The sequence below is a fragment of the Cyrtonyx montezumae genome, unplaced genomic scaffold (genome assembly GCF_038088225.1).
Source record: "Cyrtonyx montezumae isolate F1298 unplaced genomic scaffold, pur_monq_1.0 scaffold_16, whole genome shotgun sequence".
NCBI classification, from domain to species: Eukaryota; Metazoa; Chordata; class Aves; order Galliformes; family Odontophoridae; genus Cyrtonyx; species Cyrtonyx montezumae.
The window spans coordinates 676,732-693,010 of NW_027071892.1; the positions used below are offsets into that span (position 1 = coordinate 676,732).

The window sequence follows — 16,279 nt, forward strand, 5'->3', positions numbered from 1 at the left end:
TTTGGGGGGGCAGAGCATAAGACCACATGTGTTGTAGCTTAAGGTGTTTTCGGGAAATGAGGGAATGGGAGGTGCTGTCCCAGACTGGTTGAGCACAGAACTGTTCTGGGTGAGTGCAGCAGACTCTTGGAGTAGATTGAAGAATAGGTCTGAATCAGTATAATCAAGAATCTAGCTCTTTTTACTTTGCAGTGCCTCTGCAAACTGTGGGAATGCAAGAGGAGCTCTCGAATCTCACAACATATATTGCATATTGAATTCAGAGAACCATACCTGGGAGAGGGATCCCAAGGTATCTTGATGCTGCAGGTCTTGTTTTCCAGAAATACTGCCTTTCTCAAAGCAAAAATCATTCTTCCTGTGGGAGTTGCAGGTGCAGACTGGTTGAATGCTCAGCTTTTCCTGGAGCAGTCTGACTGCAGCTTTCTGTCTGGGTAGGTGGGTGCAAGCTCTGTGGGCAGCCAGGAGTGGGGGAGGGAGCTCAGCAGTGGATGCAAAGCAAGGAAGAGGGGTTAAATGGTGGAAAGTGGACTGCATCAGATGCTGTCTGGGGCTGATGAGTGTCAGTCTTGCTTGGATTCTTTTGTTTGTAGCCTCTGAATATGGATCTTACTCTGTTCCTAGGCCTGAGATTTGGGGAAGAGAGGGGGAAGCTGTGGATTGAGAGATGCTCTAATAAAACTGGCTAGTCAGTGTTGTCTTAATATTGTTGACAGTTATGTTAAGTTCCTTTTAATGAAGATTTGTTTTAGCAAATTGTGTTTGTTTTTTTTTTTTTTGAATCCTTTTTTAAAGAGACAATGTGACACTTGTGAAAAGCTTGTAAGAAAAGCAGGGTGTTAGTTTTTTTTCCCTCAATGATAGATCCTATCATTAATTAAGGTTGTGAATTTTTATTTTTTGCCTTGTTTTTTAATTAACATTTCTCATTGAGAATAGGATGTGTGAAGATGTTTAAATGGCAAAACAAAAAGATTTTTTGTGCAATTAACAAAGCTACTGGCAAAAAGAATAAAAACTTTCTTGGTAACGCGATGTTGTTGTGGCCATTTCTGAAGCCTCTCCTATTGGTAAGTCTGCGTTAATAAAAGGAATGTGCTGCTCACACCGTCCGCGATGCTTTGGAGCGGCTGCCGGATGGCGGAGCCCCTCGGGTGCCGTGTTCTTGTCCCGCCCTCTTTTCTGCGTCGCCGTTGGGCCTCGGTCCAGCGGTGGGCGGGGCTGCGCGTGGGGCAGCAGCCAATTAGAGGCGGGTCGACAGCCAATGCGAGAGAGCCGGAGCGGGGCTCAATGCGGGGTGGATTGCTACTGGGGAGGCTGGGGGCGGAGCTGGTGGCAGGATGGCGGCGGCCATGGTGAGCTCGACGGAGCGAGTGGTGTTGGTGAGTGCGGGCAGGGGCTCGGAGCCTCCGTGGTGACCGGGTTCACCTGCATCGGGGCGACCCCGCGGGTGGAGGTGTAGGGGTCCCTGCGGAGCTTCGTCCCGTCCTGCCTTAGAGCCGCCCCTTCGAAGCGCTTTAACGGAGTCGAGCTGCCCCCCCCCTCTGCGGAGCGAGCGCAGTGCTCTCCCAATCTAAGAGCAGGGGCAGGCCGCGCCTGGGAGCGCGCAGCGCTGTGCGCGTGTCCGACCTCTGCTCGTCTGGCTGCTGGTGGTACCTGCCGGGTTCCGCCGGGGTCACTTGGGGACAGCAAGGACAGAGATCTTCGCTGCAGATGGCGAAGGCGCACGCTCTGGCAGCACGGAGCCCTGATTTGTTTTTCGTGTGCGCCCAGCTCTTCCGGAGGATAGCCGTGGAGCAGAGTTGTCTGTGTCGTCACCTCCGCTCACCTTGCACAAGCGGGCGGCGCCGCAGGCAGCCGGCTGTCGTTCAGTGTCTCAGGTAGTGAACAGAGCTGTCTGGCAGAAAGCCCTCAGCGTGGGTCACTTGGTGGAAGGCTCTTGCACTACGGTTTTGGGATTTTCGTTGCACTATATTTCTTTTTTTCTTTGTAGGCAGAATGCTGAGCTCATTCCCTTCCAGTACATTCCATGTGGAAATTTCCCCAACTCTTACAAGGGGAGCAAGCATTAAGGTCTTCTTTCCCTTCTTTGCATCCTTCCCTGCTTTATCTAATGACTTGCTGAATTGAGTTGTGGAATGACAGAACAGCTTAAGTTGGAGGGGACCTTAAAGGTCATCCATCAGCTCAGTCTGCCCGGAGCCCAATTCAGTCGGTAGGAAGCTCAGGGGAGATCTTATCACTCTCTATACTTCCCTGAAGGGAGGTTGTAGGGAGTTGGAGGTCAGCCTCTGTTCCCTGTAACCCCGATGGGATGAGAGAGAACGGTCTCAAGTTGCGCTAGGGGAGGGTCAAGCTGTTTATTAGGAAAAGCCTCTTCTTAGAGTGCTCAGGCATTGAGGATGGGCTCCCAGGGAGGTGAGGGAGGCACCATAGTCACCATCCCTAGAAGTGTTCAAGAACTATGGAGAATGTGACACTGAGAGACAGTTAGTGGGCAGTGTTGGTGGTAGGTGGATGATTGGACTAGACGATTTTAGAGGTCTCTTCTGACCTTAACGATTCTGTGATTCTTACTGGTGTGATTACTGGTACAGTGATTTGTGAATTCTGTTTTGTTAAAGTCAAAACACGAATGTGAACTTGTAAAGCAAGCAAAGGCGGTGACAGAGCCTTTATTTGAGGTAGAGGCGCTACAGAAAGAGATATTAGAGATAAGGAGAATGAGCTCACTCCTCCCGGCGGCCGTTTAGGTTGAGGAACGCGGCCGCCTCCCGTTCGAACACTGGCGCGCCGGAAGGAAGGGAGCCGGGGGAAGGGGGGGGCAACCCGCGCATGCTCTGAGCGTATCTGTGCTCCGGGAAGAACCGCCGAGATGGGGAGAGGGGGAGGGGATGGGTGGAGCTGGGCTCCTCCGCTCGGGTCACTCAGCTCCTCATGCATTGCTTCAGGATGCGACCAGGCAGTCCCGCTACACAACTGTTCACTTGTCTGGGATAGCGAAGTAGAGAACAATCCAGCAGAAAAAAAAATCTTCTCATAGGTTCATTAGGTTGGAAAGGACCTACAAGGTCATCTAGTCCAACCATCCTCCTATCACCATCCCTACTTACTGAACTACTAAATCAAATCCCTTAGCACCTCATCTAAACGCTTCTTGAACAGCGCTAGGGATGGTGCCTCAACCACCTCCCTAGGCAGGCCATTCCAGTGCCTGACCACTCTTTCAGAGAAAAAATGTTTCCTCAGGTCTAATCTCAATCTTCCCTGGTGCAACTTGTGGCCATTCCCTCTCGTCCTGTCATTATTTATCAGGGAGAAGGGGCCCACCCCCTCTTCACCACAACTTCCCTTCAGGAAGTGGTAGAGTGCAATAAGGTCTCCTCTGAGCCTCCTCTTCTCCAGACTGAACAATCCCAGCTCCCTCAGCCGCTCCTCATAAGACTTGTGCTCCAGGCCCCTCACCAGTTTTGTTGCCCTTCTCTGAACACGCTCCAGGGCCTCAATGTCCTTCTTGTAGTGAGGGGCCCAAAACTGAACACAGTACTCGAGGTGCGGCCGTACCAGAGCTGAGTACAGGGGGATGATCACCTCCCTGCTCCTGCTGGCTACTACTTCTCCTAATAATGTGATGTAAAGACAACACACATTGTGCTTTACTTACAACTTAAGTCATTTTTGTACGTCAGTTAAATTTATTTCCAGTGTTTGACAAATCATTCTAATGCTTCTGCTGCTCTCTTTCCACAATGTAGGAAGAAGAGTTTAAATGGCTGTTACAAGAAGAGGTTCATGCTGTTTTGAAACAGTTGCAGGATATTTTGAAGGTATGGGCAATGTGTTTCATGCACCTCTGTGCTGTGAGTTTGCCTGTTTGGTCTTCTCTGTGAGGAGAAATCTCAGTAGGGAGTGCACAGAAAGAGCTATCTGCCGTGTCCTGCGCTGTCCCAAAGGTTCACTTGGCATCTGGTTTTGGGGACTCAATATGAATCTGTGCTCTCTGAAGTTGCTCTGTTCTTGACTTTGAGAGCTGCTTTGGAAGGACATGTGGAAGCAGCCAGGCATGGTGCCCAGCATGCTTGGGGCAGCAGTGTTTTCAGGAACAGAGAATCTGAGTCTTCCAATAAGTCTGCCATGTGAGGGCAGGAGGCAGAATGCTAACCTAGCTGCCATTAGCTAGCAGCCTTCTGCTCATGTAGTTACTTGTAGCACTTGCCCTCCTCGTTTGAGCCCACTTTTCCCCCAACACACCACTTCTCTGCATCGCCCACCCAGGTGGGGGTAGTGGGTGGTGCAAGAGTAGGGGTAAAAATGGGGGGATGAGTGAAGGATGCCCAAGGAGGAAGGATTGTAGTGGTTCTGTCTTGGCATATGGCCCAATAGCAGGTGAGTATGACCTCCAGTATATATATATATATTGTACTACTTTTGAATATCTTAGTTTTAAAGACAAGATGTGTCTGCTGGACAGTCAGTGGCCATTATAACCAGTCAGGAGGACTGATCTTTGGGGGTTGCTGTGGGTTTGGTGTGCTCTGTGGCACGCTCAAGACATGACTGTGAGGCTATGTTAAGCAGCAATCTGGCAGTAGACAGCTCTGCTCCTTAGTAATTTTGGGGTGAGCCATGGCATGGTGGTGCCCTGACAAGAGTCAGGGATGTTTGTGTATTCTTGTGATTGCTGGGCAGGGTGCAGGAGGCTCGGAGAAGTGGCTGCACTGCTTCAGGCCCCTTGCTGGTATTCTGCATCGCTCTGTACCCAGGCTGAAGTAGGCTATTCCTGGGAGCTCCAGCACTCATTGCTCTCTCTCTAGAGCAGGAGGCCTCCCAGAGGTTCGCCCTGCCAGCGGGTGGCTCAGAAGGAGCAGCCAAGCAGGAGAGCTTCGTGCTGAGTGCAGTGGGGTAAGTGGTGTTGCTACCGGGACCATGCTCCTCGCCCTATGGGGCCAGCCTCTGTCCTTTGGTGGTGAAGGAGTGCTGCTGCCCAAACGTCTTTGGGAATGGTTCCCATGGCACTACTGGAGTAAAGGGGCCTCTTTCAATATCAGATTTTGCTCTACAGAAAAACAAATTCTTATGGCAGTTTACTTTACCATTCTGTCTGTATCCATGTTCCAGAGGCTGTCTTGGCTGGACTTTTGCAGCTTCCTACTAAACTCTGTACTACAGTCATTGATCCCTGACTGCATCCTGGTATACTGCATCAGTGCACTGCTATCAGCAGTTCTTGCCAAGGGATGTCTGATTCTGGGCTCTGTGAGCTGGACCTATAAGAATTGCTCTGCACTTAGTTTCTGACTCTGACCTTGGACAAATCTTAACCGTTATCATAACCTCACTAAGATAACAGTGCTATATCTCCTTGACGAAATGAAACAGAGCTTTGTGTGTAGTCCTTCAGAAGGGTAGTTCTGAAATAACTGTCCTTTTTTTTTTTGTTTTTGATCTTCAGCATAGTCCTGCCTGAATGTCTGTGCCTTGGCAGGGTTTACAAGCTCTCCAGAAAGTAGAGTGCCTTTCTCCTTAGAGACAGCATAGTAAGTGCACAAGAAAGGTGCAGTGTACTTCTCTTGTTTTTGAAAGTTGCAGTCTTCAAATCTTAAAGCTTCTAAAAGCATTTAAAAATGAGCCTAGCTTTCATTCCTTGTTTTTCCAAGGCGAACTTTAAAAATTGCAAATCGAAGAATCAAGTGTGTTAAAATATGGTATGGCTAAACTGAGTTATGACAGCCCAGGTGCCTCAGATTTCCACCACTGTTTGCTGGAGGTGTGAGCCATCTTGCAGGACCTTTGAGCAGGCTTGAGGTATGCTTTTTTTTGTTTATAACAACAACCTAAGTGTTGATAGGCTATACATGAAATAAGCCTTGTTTGGAACAGAACATGTTTTAGGCAGGGCAGGTAAGGTGTGGTGGTGCATAGCATATGTCAGCCTGCCAAGAACTGGGGATTTTGAAGTGCCTGTAGAGTTCACCTACATCCAGCAGCTGACCCCTGGAGGGAGGAGTCCTTGGCTGGCTGCATGGCCTGGGGAGGGGCAGTGCTTTGCTGTCAGTGTGTGTGGATGTTTGATGTCTCCTGTGACCTGTGTTACCCAGATTTTCGTCTTGTTCTTCTCATTTCAGCATGGACCAGGTAAAAGGTGTCTTGACACTACAAGGAGATGCCTTATGTCAAGCTGTGAGTACATGCGTGCTTCCTGGTTTGTACCATAAAGATATGTGGGAGAGGTCATCCTTAGTGTGCTTTAGAAGTGATTAACAGGTATTCTTTGTCTTCCTTAATAGGCCTTACATCAGTAGTATTTCAGGAATTGTTGAAATTTTTCAAGATCCAGCATCTTGAGCCCTCATCCTCAATGGCACGCCACTGAATTCTTGGTGCCAGTTGAACTGGCAATGGATAAGAGATGTCTTCAGTTGTAGTTTAGACCATACAGACCCTTAAACTTTACTTTTTGCAAAAATTTTACCTATTTGGCTGCAAGAAAGAAGCATAGTTGATGGAAGTATATGTTGGTAGTCATACCAACTGGTATTAGAATTCCTATGGTGGTTGGTGCAAGTCGGCTTTTATGGGAATTCTCTGCCTTTACTACCTGCACTGTAATTTCAAACTCCCTTGAGAGCAGACTTTGGAGATGAGATGGTGTTTCCTGCCTTGTTCTTGATACACTAAATTCCATTCAACTTATCCGTGATATTAAGATAATCTTGGGAAAGGACTGATGTTCAGACCATGGCAGAACTGCTTTTAATAGCTTGCCAAGATGGTATGGGAAGCAATATGGAGTGGGACTGGCAGCCTCTATGTTCTACATGTGGGAATAGCTTGTTCTGACACGTTTGCTTCTTTCTTCAAGGACCTTAATTTGAAAATGCCCAGAAGTAATCAAATCCTGCATTTTGCATTCCGGGAAGACAAGCAGTGGAAACTGCAGCAGGTACTGTTAACTTCTTAAGTCTACCCCTCTGCAGCATTTGCTGCCTTCTTGCTTTCAGTAAGGACTATATCCATCCTACATTGTGGTAAAAGCTAATGAGAAAGCATTAAATTGAACTATGGTGCTTGGAGAGCAAGAGGTGAATTTTTCTTACGAAAGGCCACCAGTCTGAAGGCTGTCTACATAGAGCTCATAATCCATTAAAAGGAGCATTTAGTGTGTATGTGCAGTATGTAACTGGATCTAAAGCCTAGGTGAGCAGGACAGAGAACAACCTTAAAGGTTTTGAGCTGGTTCAGTAGCTTGCTTTCAGTGTCTTGCAGAAGCATTTTTTAATCCTAATAACAGATCTCTCTGCACTGTGTCCTTGTAACATAGCTAAGTTCTCTCAGTTAAGGATTTGAGTACTGAATCTCTTACCCTCTGTTATGCTGAGAGATACTTGATTTCAGAATTTCATCTAGAGCCTAATCTTGAAGGTGTGGTTTCCCACAGTTACTTGTCATAGTTGAGCAGGTTGAAAAAAGTGTGTGTTGTGTACCTTCCTTTGCTGGGGCTTGGATGTTTCTAGTTGAGTGGTGTATTTGGTCCTTGAATGCAGTTTGCAACGACTGGTTGGGAAACAGGGTGAAAGCTTTGTCTGGTAACTTAATAAAAAAAAACTAGAAAAGTGTGTGCTTGAGCTGTTAATGCTGAACTGAGCTGTGCCATGCTTTGAGTTTCAGCCATTCAGAAGTGTAGATAAACTGAGTTTGTGCTTTACGAGAAGGAAGGGAGTTTTTGTGCTAAGACTATGCAGTCTTTCCTGCTTTGTGGCTGTCTTGGAGATGGGCTTCTGCCAGCTAACATCTTCATTCTCTTGGGAAAGTTGTGTTGCACTGTTGTTCAGATGTGGAATGTGGGTGTAGAATGCTTCTGTGTGAGCATTTACTGTAATTATGTGGAGATCTTTGTCCTGTCTGGGTTAAAATTTAGGATCATGAAGTGTTATATTTCCCTTAGCATGTGGTGCTATTTGGAGTCTTATTCTCTGTGCAAAGCAGGGTAAAGTCATAGGTAAGAACTAGCAGCTTAGGTCTGTTTTTGAGGAACACAAGTGCATATACAAAACTTTTAGGAACTTGACTAGAAAAGAGAGCAAAAACAATGGGAAATAGAAATAAAACAAGTCCCTATAATGGCGTTATTGGTATTGCTGAGTTTGTTAATGCTGCCATGAGCCACATGGTTTGCACAGAAGCACTTGGGAGATGTAAAGGCTGGAAGTGCTGGTATTTAGAAATGTCATAGCTTAAGTGCCTACAGAATCTCTGTGCAAACTATCAGTGGGTTTTATAATATTACTTTTCTGTAACCTCCAGTGCCTTTTGCTATCTAAGATCAGAACTCCGATCAGGACTCTGAGCCCAGGATGAAAAGGAATCAGTGGCTGGATCTACTTCAGGGAGGCCTGTACAAGTTTGAGCTTGGATCTGGTGGTACTGAGAAGTAGCGCAGATATATCAGACTACAAATATTCCAAGCTTATTTCATCCATCTCCCAGCAGCCACTCTTTAATACAGACTTGCCTGCTTTGCCTTTTAGTTTATTGTTCCCTCTGCGTTACCCCTCAGGCCTTTTGTTGCTCCCTTGAACTGAATATAAATCACTTTCTCCCAGAGCTGTATTCTTCCTCCTCTGGTTTGTCTTTGCTCCCATGAAAACACTGGGGCATACCTATCAAACTTGCTTTGATAGTTGTCTGTTGGCTGCAAGCATTCTTGATTGAGAGAAATTTGGGCTAGCTGTGTCCTATATTTGGTCAATTTCCACACAATCAGCTTAATGGCTTTTTTTTTGAGTCTGGAGATAACTTTCAGCCCCAGCAATTACAGGGCTTTTGCATTTGTCATTTGTTTTAGCTATAAGGAGGAAATCACTATTCATGTTGGTAGACTGGACTACCATATGCTTGCTCTCAGCAGCGAGAATTCTGGCTTGAATGGTTGTGATTAGAGTTCTCCCAAGATGAAAGTGTCTGATATCGTTTTTCCTTCGGGAAAAGTGCTTTCTAAAAGCAGTAGTATTTTTACTGACAATCCATGGTGTAGCTATTTGACTATTTAGTATGCCCAGAGAACAGTATAGTATATATAGTATCTGGAAAGCAATGGCAGATTTGTGTTGGCAAGTATCTGGTAGTAACAGAAAAATGGCCTTAACATTTGAGAAGTCACTCCCAGCAAAATGGGGAAACCTGTTTTATTTTGTGTATTACAGAGAGTGTTTCTTTAATGCTGCTGCATTTGTGCCTTCACAGATCCAGGATGCTAGAAACCATGTTAACAAAGCAATTTACTTGCTTATGAACAGAGATGTAAACTACCACTTCAAAACAGGCTCAGAGGTTCTTAAGGTGAGGAGAAAAGCACCCTAGCTGGGTTGAAATATGCATGTTTCTTGTCTCTGTTAATTTAATTCCTTTTTTTTTTTCTTTCCTTTTTTTTTTCTTAATACTTATTGCACATTACTGTCTTGACTCTTAATACTGGAAGTTGATTCCTTATGTGACTTCATATTTGATATTGATCTGTTACCAATCTTGCATCAGTAATGAGGTTATAGGTAATCTGAGCAGTCAGTCCCTGGTTGCACAACAGTGATGTTTTGAGAGAACCTCTCTTGGGTGATGTAGTTATTACAGAATCACAGGTGTTGGAAGGGACTTCTGGAAGTCCCCCAGCCCCCTTATAAAACAATTTCCCTGTGGCAGGATGCATAGGAAAGTGTCCAGGTGGATTTTGAATATTTGAATATCTCCAGAGAAGGAGATTCCACAACCTCTTTGAGCAACTTTTTTCAGGGTTGTGTTACCCTCTAAAAGAAGTGATGTAGATCAGTCATGCTCTTCCCTGTCAGTCAGTGCACTTGAGAAGAGGAGAAGAAATGGCATAGTTGTAGCAAATAAAAGGTAACAGTATTTACAGATTATTTGAAAATGGTTTCTCCAGTTGCTTCTAATGACAGTTGTCTGATAGAAACCAATTATTGTGCAGGATACAGCCCAGCTTTCTGCTTGGACATGTGCAATGGGATTGCCTGGTCCCAGCCTGAACCAGTAAATGAGCACCTGAGTGACCAGAGTGGAGGAGCCCAGATCCACTCGTCCCCTCTCTCTCTCCTCAGTGGTGCTTCCAGGAGTGCAGATACACTCAGAGCCTGTATGGGTTGCCCCCCCCTTGCTCTCTTCCTTTAACCCACTTTAGGCATGGGAAATCTGCTATATGGGCTCCCCAGAGCCCCCTTCCAGCCCCTACAATTCTGTGATTCTCTTCTTCTGGCTGAACAACAGCAACTCTCTCAGCCTGTCTTCATAGGAGAGGTGTTCCCATCCTCTCTGCATCTTCCTTATGGACTCAATCCAACAGATCCATATCCTTTTTCTGTTGGCTGCCCCAGATCACCAGCTCAAATTCAGATCTTTTGTCTACCAATAACCAGTGGAGAAAGACCACTCCTCACCTAGTCTGCATTCATGTTTGGGATTACCCTGACCTGGGTTGAGGACCTTGCAGTTTGTCTGGTGTCAGCTCAGTCAAGGTGGAGAGGAGTAGTACAGTTTATTTTTCTTTGTTCTTCTTGTATACTTCTTCATTTTCACATCTTTAGCCACGTTCAGCTCTACCTGTCCCTTACTTTTCCTGATCTTCTCCCAGCACTTTCACAACTTCAAGTAGCTGATGCTGTTTCACTGTTTGAGTCTTGCTTTATGATTTCAACCATTGCCAGAACCTCATATTTTTCACTGATTGGTACTTGCAAGGGAATGGGAGTTGTCATCCTGTTGCCATGAGTTTATAAGAGACCACAGCGCCTTCTTTTCCAGCAGCCTGTATCTTATTTTCACATTGTTTTGTCTGCTTGTCCTTGTGCAAGCCACCTCTTCCCAAGTCTCTGAATTCCTGAGTGGAAGAGGTGGTGATGGTTGTAACACTGACAGAATCATACAACTTTTTGCAGCATGCTGTCAAGAGCTGTCCCTGGCTCACCATTCAGCATTATACTATCTGCTATCTTCTAGCTAATGGATGCAGTGATGTTACAGCTCTCAAGAGCCCGGAATCGGCTCACCACTCCAGCCACTCTGTCTCTACCAGAAATTGCCTCCAGTGGTCTCACAGTAAGTATGTGGTAGTCTAATTCTCTTATGCTCTGGTAGCGTACAAGAGTTAGGATATTTTGCTGCATTTTGGTGATAATAGATTTCTGAGTCCTCTCCTTTGGCAGAGAGAGAAAGGGAGATAGATGAAGTAAGTGCAAACTCTGAGCTCAGTATTCTTGTCTGTTCTATATCTCCTGGGGTGTGAGGACTCTGGTTCTCGGGGATAAATTTTGTTTCCTGCCCAGAAAGGTTGTCCAGGGATAATTTCTCCTTATGAATACTGTTCCATCCTCTTTTGTCACCAGCACATGTGTCCACACCGTCTGATCAAGTGCAGTAGGAGGAGCAACCATTACATGCATGCTGCTCAATCTGTTTCTTTTGTCATATCTCACACTATATAGGCTACTTGCAGAATAGCTTAGAAAAGATTGATTTTGTGTCATTAGAAATAATGGTCTGTTCATTGATAAAGAAACAATTTATTTTCTCATCAGAAAATGTTCAACCCTGTTCTGCCTCCAGACATCCTTGTGAATTTCTATATAAACCTGAATAAGCTGTGCCTGACTGTCTACCAACTCCATGTGCTGCAGCCCAGCACGAACAAGGTGATGCCTGCCATTTCTCGAGCCTTGTTTAGCATTCCTTAACTCCTACTGTGAGGGGATCACGCTGTTACATGGTGCACTTTTATAAGCATAAGATAATATAGAAATGACGTTGACTGATATTGTGTCTGTATTTAGGCCTACTATAGCCAGAATACTGTCACTAAACCTAACTCATAGCATGGCTGTTTAGCCAAGAATTAAATCACAGTGCTCAGGAGAAAGTAAAAATTATTTCTTGCCAGGCAATATTTTTTCATGCAGTATAGTTTGAAAGGATATAGTTGTAGTAATCCATTTTATAGTGAAGTCATATCTTAGGTTTTCTGAATATGGTTTTGGTGGTTACTTTTCTGCTTAACATAGTACATTTGGGTCAGCTTGATGTCCCACAAAAACAGAATTAAACTCTTATGGTTTATGAAATACAGTCCCTTCATAAGGATACTTTTCCTAAATTCTGTTCATTGGGAACTTAAGTGATTCTAAGATCTGAAGCAATATTGGATTCAGCCACTGTGTAGAATGTTTTTCTGAAGTAGTAAAATGGGATCAAGTGGCATGGATTCAATATGAACATAGTATTTAGATGTATAAAGCCGGTGTTACTTTTGTCAATCTACTGCTATTGCAAATGTTATAGACCTTCAAAATAGTTTGCTGCCTCAAAATCCTAATGGCCTTTGCCTTCTCCTAGAATTTCAAGCCTGCTGGAGGATCCATTCTGCACAACCCTGGAGCTATGTTGTAAGTAGTGTTGCTACAAGGCTGTGTAACAGTGATAGGAGGATGCAGAGGGTAAGATCCAAATGGATCAGATGCTCTAATCAAACTGTTTAAATGGAAAAACTAAACTGAGTCACTTTCTGTGGCTGTGCCTGTAATTGCACAGCTACCTGTAATAGTGTGTCTTTAATGACTGTGAGAAAAGCTTTTCAGGATTCAACTTACCCACAGAATGTCACGTGTTTGGCAGGAGATCAGAGTCGTTAGCCAGTAGAACATCAGACTATTGGTATTGCCACCTGCGTTTCCTGCAGTTCACCTCTCTGGAAAGTGATAATGTTTCTACCTGAACCTTATTAAATTTTGCTTAACTCTGAGTCCAGTTGAAGGTAGACTGAGATTTTGTGCTCTGTAACTTAGCCAGGTGCTGTTTTAAATGTAGAAGTCATTCTGATTCCTTCTGTAAGAATGGAGGACAGTTGAGTTTTGTGTTCTGTGCTGTTTTGTGTGAAGCTGTGCTCTTCTTTTACCCTATCCAGTGAGTTCAGCAACCAGCGGTATGAAGTCAGCCATGTCCATAAGATGGAGTGTGTTGTTCCATGGTTAAATGATGCCCTTGTCTTCTTCACAGTTTCACTGCAGCTTTGCCAGCAACTGAAGGACAAGGTAATGGCATTAGAGAAGGGAACTTAAGATATCCTAAAAATCTGACGAAATGTTACTTTATATAGCTGGTACGTGAACTGAAAACAAGCAGTGAGTCAGCGCTCTGGAGCCTAGGAGCTGGCTGTCACTGCCAGGCAGACAGCCATCTGGGATAAATGTAGTGTGGCAGATATTTGCTGAGCTAGTTGGAAAGGGGCAGGTCATGAATTCTTGTTCATGGCTGGATGTTAAGAAATGCCATGGTCCTGGGAAGGAGTCATGGAGACCTATTCAGCAAACTAGATTCCAGTAGAACTGAGTTCAGTTCCAGATCTGCAGCTGACCTGGCTGCTACCTCATCGAGTAACAGTGTGCTCTAAGCCTCTTCAGAAACAACAGCAGCAAATCTGTCTTTCTGCAACACAATGCTGAATACTGCTGTAAAGTTCAATCTTTTCACAGTCATCATATGCTCATTCTTATATAGTCAAGGGGATCCAGGAGCTTAACTGATTTTTCTCTTACTTTTCAGATCTCAGTTTTCTCCAGTTACTGGAACTACAAGCCATATTAATTCCCTGTGGACTGTCCAAGCCCTTAAATCACTTCCAATGTCTTCCTGTTTGTTTTCTGTGTGCCAGTTGAGTCCAGGTCAGCCTGTGAGGAGTGCTGTGGTTCACTTACCTCATGGTCCTCTTCAGGGTAGGGTCAATGGATCTGGATACGCATGTCTGGTAGCTTTGTCTGGGAATAATGCATTACCAGGTCACCAAGCAATGCTGTGCGTTTGGTGGAAGCTTCCGCCTGTCTTCGTTCTCATGTGGGTTATTCTTTGCAAACCTCTGATAATTTAACACTAGTCCCTTACAAGGAATGGGGAGCTGTGGACTGACCACCTTCAGTAACTGTATTTGCACACACTGCTGTGACTAACTGCTGGTTGGGAAGGGATCAAGTTAGACTAATTTAGTACACCACAAGAAGTGCAGAGCGTGTTGGTCCAGCTGCAGTTATGACTAGCTCAGAGCTTTTCTCTACAATCTGATCTGGCCATGCCGGTGTTATTGATTTCCCCTTTGGAGATATTCTTACTTGCTACTGTTTCAGGTTTTTTTCCTTGGTGTCAGTGTGATCCGTCTGTGTTATTTGTTTTTCCTAAACCCTAGTCCAGCCACTTAATTTTTTCCAGCCTTTGGAACTCCCTTGGTACTTTGAGCACAGCTGTGCAGTCTCGCATCCCGTCCTTAAACTCGGAGTACTACATTGTTACTGTGATTTGCTGCCTATTTATGAGTGCTACAGTTAGCATGTAACTTAGCCCTCTAACCATTGATCACTGTGAAATAAAGATCATTAGATGTATCATGCTCCTTGAGTTGTCTTTGCTGAGAACCAAGATTGCCAGAGTTTCTGTGCTTTTTCCAGTGAGTGTTTTAGTTGTGGATGCTGGATTACTGCTTGGAGAATGGAGCCTAAGAGTCTGTAACTCTTAGGCCAGTGCTGTTTGACCTGAGTGTTATTTAGAGCCCTTCTCCAAGCTTCCCTTGACAGTCATGTTTTGAAGTGGCTGAACATACTGACTGGATTGAGTTGGCTCTTGGAGCTGGCTGGCTATGTTGGGGAGACACTGCCTGTCTGGGCTGTGTTTCTGATGGGTTTCCTCACTGGAAGACCTTACCCAGGAGCCTACGTGTGTGCTGAGGTGAGCAGAGAGGCTACAAGACATTAGGGCCATTGGAGGCAGTCTTGATGGCATGCAGAATGATGCCAAGTGGTATCAAGAGCTCTCTGCTCTAAAAGGAAAGATTACAGAATGGCTAAGGTTGGAAGAGACTGCAGGTGATCTGGTCCAACTCTCCTTAAGCAAAGTCACTCAGAGCCAGTTGCCTAGTTGATGGCTTTTGAACAACACCAAGAATGGAGACTAGAGACAGGTATGTTACTGTTGCTTTTTTTTTCTCCTCCATGATTCTCTGCTCTGGGCTGTGCTTTGTCTAACATGTTAAAGTTGCAGGTTGCAGGCATTAACACTTCTATAAATGAATATCAGACTGTGACTGATTAATGTATATGTTAGTACTGAGAAGTGGAAAGTAGAGAGGCCTGGATGAGTTAATTCTATAGCAGATACATTACTGATTCCAGTCAAATAGCCTTGTAACTAGTGGTCATGACCCTGGGTATGCATTTACCAGTCCTCGCTCTGTTCCAGGCTATTTTATGCTTCGAAAATGGATATATATGTGAGCTCACCACTAACAGCTTCTCAAATGAGAGTATTTTTATAGTTAATCTCTCTGGAGCTGTCTGAACTTATTTTTAGCCCTCCGTGTGTGGGTGGAGGCTCCTCTTTTAATTCACCCTAGTGTGTGCTGTGCTAACAGTGTTGCCACATCCTCTCCAGCTCTGCTTCCTGCTGTCAGGGACACAACATTCAATCCAGTGTTTCCTTCTGGTGAAACAGTCTTCTGTTCTGAAGGGCTGGAGGTGCAAAGTGGAATAGCTGTCCTGCTTTCATCTCTGATGCATGACTGTGTTGTGAAAGCAGCTAGGTGGCAGAGTAGCTCCTATACACAGGACATTGCCTCGTTTAAATGATGAATTGGAACAAGGTAAATTGAATTCAACAGTCACAGTGCCCTGGGCTTATATCTCATGATTTGAAAGATAAAATTAGGATCTACCAATTAAGGTCTTTACAGCTTATTCCTTTTCCACACTAACCCTCTGCAGGCAGTAGAAAAAGTTGTAAAGTTTTTGCAGCTCAGTGTGGTTGGTATGGCATAGCTGATGGCAGCCCACCCTTCTTTGCAAGTGCAACTCAAATGTAGTGCAGGCCACAAGTTTAGCAAGTTATTGACAGCACAAGGTGTGTGCCACTGTGCTGGGCAGCTGTTGACTAGTATGTGTGCTTGTGAATGTTGCTGTGCAACAGAAGCAGAATGAAGCAATCAGACTGTCAGCCATCTCCTGAGAAGAGTTTTTGTTGCGTTTTGAGTTTTTTTAGCTTCCTTTTGTGAAGCTGTGGCTCTTATGAGCAAAACCTTTTGAGGTGAGACCTTTTTTTCCCTTTTGCCAGGGGATGTTTAATTAATCTACAAGTTTTCTGATGGAGATAAAAGTATGCTGCTTACATTATGTGGCTGCCTGCTTTTGGGGGGTCTAGCAGCTGAGTTGCTGTTGCCTGTTGAAGCTGAAGCTACAGAAGACAG

The 16,279-nt window shown here is 45.0% G+C and overlaps 2 protein-coding genes across 2 annotated transcripts in view; both read left to right on the forward strand.

Annotated features, from left to right (window-relative positions):
- The window catches only part of GLYR1 (glyoxylate reductase 1 homolog), a 28,144-nt gene extending 24,320 nt beyond the window's left edge, over positions 1-3,824 (forward strand). Inside the window, exon 17 of the transcript XR_010621959.1 lies at positions 3,756-3,824. The gene's annotated coding sequence lies outside the window, so the exon portion shown is untranslated. The remainder of the gene's footprint in view (positions 1-3,755) is intronic.
- ROGDI (rogdi atypical leucine zipper) lies at positions 1,341-14,428 on the forward strand. Its single transcript, XM_065732284.1, has 11 exons — positions 1,341-1,382; positions 3,756-3,827; positions 4,820-4,902; positions 6,126-6,180; positions 6,863-6,943; positions 9,244-9,339; positions 11,005-11,103; positions 11,583-11,696; positions 12,394-12,443; positions 12,962-13,088; positions 13,600-14,428. The coding sequence occupies exons 1-11, from the start codon at positions 1,341-1,343 to the stop codon at positions 13,639-13,641; spliced, it is 861 nt and encodes a 286-aa protein (XP_065588356.1). The 3' UTR covers positions 13,642-14,428.
- Positions 14,429-16,279: the final 1,851 nt, after the last annotated feature.

Bases quoted from the DNA above. Each gene is read 5' to 3' on its own strand.
- ROGDI (XM_065732284.1), top strand. From the start codon at position 1,341: ATGGCGGCGGCCATGGTGAGCTCGACGGAGCGAGTGGTGTTG. The intron at 6,181-6,862 runs GTGAGTACATGC...TCTTTCTTCAAG, and splicing joins GAGATGCCTTATGTCAAGCT to GACCTTAATTTGAAAATGCC. The intron at 6,944-9,243 runs GTACTGTTAACT...GTGCCTTCACAG, and splicing joins AGCAGTGGAAACTGCAGCAG to ATCCAGGATGCTAGAAACCA.